The sequence below is a fragment of the Arvicola amphibius genome, chromosome 3 (assembly GCF_903992535.2).
Source record: "Arvicola amphibius chromosome 3, mArvAmp1.2, whole genome shotgun sequence".
NCBI lineage: Eukaryota > Metazoa > Chordata > Mammalia > Rodentia > Cricetidae > Arvicola > Arvicola amphibius.
Genome location: NC_052049.1, coordinates 103,838,936 through 103,845,635, shown reverse-complemented (window position 1 = coordinate 103,845,635; position 6,700 = coordinate 103,838,936). Strand labels below are relative to the sequence as shown.

Genomic DNA, 6,700 nt, shown 5'->3' with positions numbered 1-6,700 from the left:
GAAAATCCAGATCTCCGCCCACGCCACACACACACACCTTTCTGCCATCCCTGGCTTCTGTCCCTGATAGAATCAGAGACATTTTAGTTTAAACCTCTCAAATACCCTGGGTCTCCAGAAGTGCAAGGCTGCTCACAGGCTCAAAGACATTTCTAGCTTTTAGCCAAGATATTGTTCACATTTCAGGGTCCTTTTGCCTTAAAACTCCCTGATCAACTTCCGACTCCAGGTCTCAAGACTATGGAGACCACAGCCAATGAACTTGAGCTCTCAAAATAAACCTAGTGTGACCGGCTCCCCTAGGCATGAATAATCACCAACTTCTGCTGGAACAGAAAGCCTCTCCCTGGAGCCCAGCTGACTTCTGCTTGCAGCCCTTCCGTAGCTCTGCTCCACAGAAGACATCTAGGCCCAAATGTACAGGCATGTCTTACCACTCTTCTCCCTCTTCTGCCTCGCTGTAGGTGAGTCCCAGACCTGAGGAATGAGCTCCAGGGGCAGGATCAAGGGAGCTGCAGTGAATCTCCGTGTGTGCAGCCATCTGGGCAGAGCTTTGACCATATTTAGGAGGAAAGGAAGGAGATGGCCTTCGGAATGCTCTCTCTGCCTTTTCTTCCGTCTTCTTTGTCTTTTCCAGCACTCTGTCATATTTCTCTGCGTGTGTAGGCTTTTATTTTGTTACCCTTTCTGCCACTGCCAAACCCCATAATCCAGATGCCTAGGAAAATTTCCTTAAAGCATCCACTCTACTCTTAAATCTATGTTGCTGAGGGAGCTGGCCATTCAAAAATATTGTAAGTGTCTTAGTCCTAGACATTGGTTTCTGGTAGCTATTCCAGGGGCCTAGTTACAAGCCATTTAGAAGAAGAAATTCTGTACATACTGGAATTGAACAGATTTTTCCGAACTTGTCCAGTGGCTGTCCTGAATTCTCTAATTTGATACGTGGAGACAAAACCTTCTTACAAGGACCCATGAGATCAGAGTACAGTGCATTCGTTAAATCCGATATAATTTGAAACAGCATGGTCCTAATAAGATGGTCAATAAAAGTTACATTCTTTCTATTTTTAGCACCATGAGATTTTAAAACAGTTTTTAGCATGTGTGCATGTGTGCGTGCGTGCATGCGTGTGTACGTATGTTGGACATGCCATAGTATGCTTGTGATCAGAGAACAGCTTTTGGAAGTAATTTCTCTCCTTCTACAATGTGGGTCCTAAAGTTCAAACACAGGCCCATCAGGCTTGACAGCAAATTACCAGCTAAGCCAGCTGACCAGCCTCTGCAAATAATTTTTTATTGAGCCCCTATTTCAATTTTTCACTCTTCCAGAACCTCCTGAAGGTATTCCTCACTGACCATTTTTAAGCTAGAGAAATAAAGTGTGTAGAAGTGGAATCTTCACACAAATTAAGGGCTGGAAAGATAGCTCATGCTGCCCAGGAACGAGGACCTGAGTTCTGTCCCCAGAACTACCCTAAAACAAAGCCAGATCTTTTGTTGTGTCCTTATAACTCCAGTGCTATGGAGGCAGAGACAGGCAGATCCCTGAAGCTCACTGGCCAGTCAGTTGAACCAAGTAGATGAGCCCTGAACCAGTGAGAGAAAGTTATCGAAAATGTAAAGACAGAATCCTTTCCCATGCTCAATGGTCTTTTATCTCCATCACTAAAGGCAAAAGAGTTGACAAAAGGTTCAACTGTTGCTTCCTAAACAACCATCAGTTCTTCACCTGCCCAGTCACCCTTGGAAGGACGCTCCACCCAACTCTGCCATCTCCCTCCCCACCCCAAGCCCCTGCCCTCACGTCAAGCTCTGTGTTCTCTCCAGATGCAACATCACTGAAGTGTGTAACATGCCACCTCCGCACACTGTCAGACCACTGCAGAAGAGGCTTTGGCATCTGCCTTGCTCAGAAGTACGAAACATGCATGAGTCTAAGGATCTACTCCAGTAAGTTGCTGGGCTTGGGCATCTCTGACCCAGGTCACAGTACCAACTGCCCTAAGCACGGAGGCTACAAACCTATGAGGCAGGCAGAAGGTGTAGGGCAGGATGAGAACAGCCACACAGATTTTTTTACTTCGTAGATACCAAAGCCCTGCTTTTCTCCCTTTCTAGCAGGGGAAGGAATGAAATGGGTGCATAGCATTGAGTTATCAGGGACCACAGGCAAACAAGTCAACTTCACGGCTTTCCAGCAGTTTCCTCATTGGAGCTCTTGGGAAGGGGACACTGGGAAGCCACCCATAAGCCTGTGTGGTTAATGCCAGGTATGTTCTGCCTTGAATACTGAGGTCACTGTCTAACATCTTTGGTTCCTTCCTGTTGCAGATAACACTCTCCAGATATCATACATGGTGTGTCAGAGATTCTGCAAGAACTTGACGTACATCTTCAACAATCGAACTTATGTTCATAAATGTTGTAACTACGATTATTGTAACTTCAAAATCTAAGATATCCCCCCAGACCTCATTCTAGAAGGTCCAGGAGTCTTTCTTCCTTTACACTCTACTTATCCTGCCTTTCTGCCCCATATGTATGGAGGATACTCCTGTTCCCTCCTTAACTCCATCCACATCATCCTTCCTGGCTCCTTCAGCTTGGATCTTACTTTGGACAAGGGATGGTGGGGGATGATGGTTTTAAACAATAGATTTTTTCCTACTGCTAGAATTGGCATCTTTATCCACTAAAAGACCTGTCCCAGAAAACTCTGAACAGAAAGATATGAAACGGGACCACCCTAGAACTCTTTACTGGCTTAGATAATTGAGGTGGACCAGAAAGCCTCCAATGGAAAGCTCACAAATATTTTTTAGTTAAACATCCCGTGAATCGCCATAATGGTTCAGCAGAAATAGAACAAACTTGGTGGGCACTGAAGATTTTGCTCTGTGAATGCAAAGTTATTTCCTTTGGCAGATAGTGCCCATTTCAGACTCAGTCATTCTGGTGTTCTTGACAAAGTACATTCTCACACATTTTCACGGGGCATAGTAAACATAGGACTTCGGCCTCGGTGGCATTCCCAGATCACATAAAGCCATGAGTACACCTCTAGAGACAAGTATCAACAGTACATTGCATCACATTTAGTCTCCTTCTCCGTTCTTTTCCCCCTTTGCCAGCCGTCTCTCCTCCTTCACTGCAACACACACTCTCCCAGTAAAAATGGGCTGTGCTTCAAATCTTTCTCCAGTATGTCCCATGGCCCCAGCAGGAAGCCTTTCAAAACTCCTCATCTGTGCTTCAGACTGGTCACTCAGGGGCATCTTTATCCTCCCACAGCATCTCCCATGAGCCTCAGGTCACCATGTAGAGCCCAATGGACCTAAGACTCCAGTCCTTTACAACCTGTCTACAGATAATAAACCTGCTTCACATAATTGTGTACAAGTGTGTTCTTTCTCAGTGGACCCACATAGGTAACACACTCATGGTGGCTCTAAACAGCAGCCCAGGATGCAATGGGTACAATCACTCCAACTGCTGTTTCTTACAGTTGGCATTGTGATGTTCTTTGCTAGTCTTCACAAGTGGGAGTCCTAGTCTGGCATCTTCTGTATGTTGTAAGCCCTCCCTCTGGCATCTAGCATATGGGTATGTTCCCAAAGAACCTTACAATTACAGATATTGCTCTAGGCTTCCAGACTAAATGTCAATTGTCATGTACTTAATGACTATTCACCGGAATCCTTTTGAGATTGAGAACTATAACTAAATTTTGAGACCCACGGGTCCCAAACCACTATATCCCCCCAACAGAGACCTAAAAAACTTTGTTTCTTCTAGTCAGCCCAAGCCTGTCTGTGCAATGCAAGCCCTTTCTTCCCTCCACTGAGAAAGTATTGGGTTTATTTTTAAGTAAAAAGGTTGCTATTGGTCTCATCCTTTCCAAAATAATTTTTTTGTTTTGAATTTACATGTGTCCATATCACTTAAGAATATTTGATTTTTCAGTTTGAATTAAAAGTCCTGCGAAGCCGGGCGGTGGTGGCGCACGCCTTTAATCCCAGCACTTGGGAGGCAGAGGCAGGCGGATCTCTGTGAGTTCGAGACCAGCCTGATCTACAAGAGCTAGCTCCAGGTCAGGCTCTAAAGCCGCAGAGAAACCCTGTCTCGAAAAACCAAAAAAAAAAAAAAAAAAAAAAAAAAAAAAAAAAAAAAAGTCCTGCGAAGACCTAATAAAAACTTCCCTAATTTTCAGAATGAAAGAGAATAAATTAGTCCATCATTGAATGACCTCCACTGCCTATGAAATTAAGTTGTCCTGGAGACTGCAGATCGGGATGCCATCTCCTAGCCTTAAGCTGCCAGACCTTAGGAGAAAGCAAATGGGAGAGAAGAAGCTGACAAAAAAAAAAGTTCCTGCAGAAGGACGCAGACAGCATACTGGGTGTGCTCACTCCCACAGCTGCTGGGTCACAGCTGTACCTACAGTGTGTCTCAAGCTAAGGAACAGGCTGTGCAAGCTTTCACCCAAAGACGACACGGAGTCCCTGCTGGAGCTAGCACTGAAGTGAGGCATGAGAGTGACAGGGATGGGATCATGATAGCTGCTACGGAGGCCAGAATTTTCAAGTGGTAAACCCCGCCCATCAGCTTTTTGCAGTGCATAAATTGATTTATAGTGGGAATTTCGTGTTTCTTTGCTTTGAGGCAGGGCTTCGCTGTGCAGCTCAAGCTGATCTCAAAACTCATTTTCCTCTGGTCCTAACCTCCTGTGTACATGAGCCACAAACAAACAAATAAATAAATAAATAAATAAATAAATAAATAAAATTTTAAAGATATATGCGTGGATGAAATTCACAATAAAAACTGAAGAAAAATAGAATTTTAAAACATTGAAATTTTCATCTGAGGTCTTCTCCAAGTTGACTTCAGCACTCAACTTGACATGGCCCATAGTTATATGGGGTAGTCTCAAATAACTGCGATATTGCGTTGATCGTATTGGCCTGTGTGCAAGTCTGTAGGACATTTTCTTGACTGCTAGTTGATAAAGGAGATTCAAATCCACTGTGGCCATTGCCATCCCTGGCCAGACAGCCCTGTATTATATAAGAAACTTGTCTGAGCACAAGTCAGAGAGAGGAAGCCAGGAAGCAGTGTTCCTCCATACTTTCTGCTTGGGTTCCTGTTGGAGTTCCTGCTCCAATTTCCCCCAGTGACAGATTGTGACTTAGAAGTATAAAATAAAATGAACTCTTCCCCTCCCTGTCAAACTTTGATTTTTATTGGTTTGTCTATTTTCCTGTTATTTCTATGTACGGATCTTTCCCATCAGTATCCCATGTCTTAACAACTCCAGAAGTGCACTTTTCCTGTATGTTAAAGTTTCTGACAGTCTTTTTTAACATTCCTCAGGAAATTTTTGGACCATTTCAATTCTAACCTTTCCTATATTGTCTTGCTTCCTTTTCTAAAAATGTATTTAATATAAACCTTGAAAAGTTTGACAGTATCCCACATCCCACAGGACCACAAAAACTATTAGTGAACATCTAAATTGCTAAGTTCTGCTTAGGAAGCCCTTAGGGAACATCTTTTTTTAATTGTAATTTTTTATTTATTTTATTTTTATTAAAAATTTCCATCTCCTCCCCTCCTCCCACTTCCCTCCCCTCCCATCCACCCATACGGGTTCCCTACACTATGGGAAGTCCAAGGTCCTCCCAACTCCCCCCAGGTCCAGGAAGGTGAGCATCCAAACTGACAAGGCTCACACAGAGCCCGTCCATGCCATAGAATCAAAGCCCATTGCCATTGTCCTTGGCTTCTCAGCCAGCCTCCACCGTCAGCCACATTCAAAGAGTCCGGTTTGATCACATGCTCCATCAGTCCCACTCCAACTGGTCTTGGTGATCTCCCATTAGATCTGTCCCACCGTCTCAGTGGGTGAACGCACCCCTCACGGTCCTGACTTTCCTGCTCATGTTCTCCCTCCTTCTGCTCCTCATCAGGACCTTGGGAGCTCAGTCCAGTGCTCCAATGTGGGGCTCTGTCTTTATCTCTGTCCATCACCAGATGAAGGTTCTATGGTGATATGCAAGATAATCATCAGTGTGGCTACAGGGCAAGGCCAGTTCAGGCACCCTTTCCTCTGCTGCCCAATAAACAAGCTGGGGACATCTCCTTGGATACCTGGGAACCCGTCTAGAGTCCAGACTCTTGCCAACCCTAAAATGGCTCCCGTAATTAAGATATACACTTCCCTGCTCCCCCAACCACCCCTCCTCCATCCCAACCATTCCATTCCCTCAAGCTCTCCCCATCCTCTCCTTCTCCTTTCTCTCCCCACAATCTCCCCTTATCCCCACCTCACCCCCACCCCCGTGCTCCCAACCCATCTTTCAGCATAAAATTGCAGGTGACTATAAACCTCTCACCTTTTTCTTTAAAAACATAAGATTTGTGACATGTATATAATGTATTTTGATCAAATCTGCCTCCGTGCTTCCCCTCCAACTTCTGTATGATCTTCCCCTCCATCCCACATCTCCCTCCTAACTTCATGTACTCATTTAAAAAAAAACTACTGAGTCCAGTTAGTGATGCTGGTATGTGTATGGGCACAGGATCATCACTGGAGCATGGGTAACCTATCCAGATCTACATTCCTAAAGACGACCAATACTCCTTCCCTAGTAGTCATCAATTATCAATAACTCCTAGGAGCAGGACTTTG

At 44.6% G+C, this 6,700-nt stretch overlaps 1 protein-coding gene across 1 annotated transcript; it reads left to right on the top strand.

The window, feature by feature from the left end:
- The first annotated feature begins 415 nt into the window (after positions 1 to 415).
- Positions 416 to 2,462, top strand: Pate3 (prostate and testis expressed 3). The gene is made up of 3 exons (XM_038321237.1): positions 416 to 464; positions 1,834 to 1,956; positions 2,338 to 2,462. Exons 1-3 carry the CDS (start codon positions 416 to 418, stop codon positions 2,460 to 2,462), a joined length of 297 nt encoding a protein of 98 aa, XP_038177165.1.
- Positions 2,463 to 6,700: the final 4,238 nt, after the last annotated feature.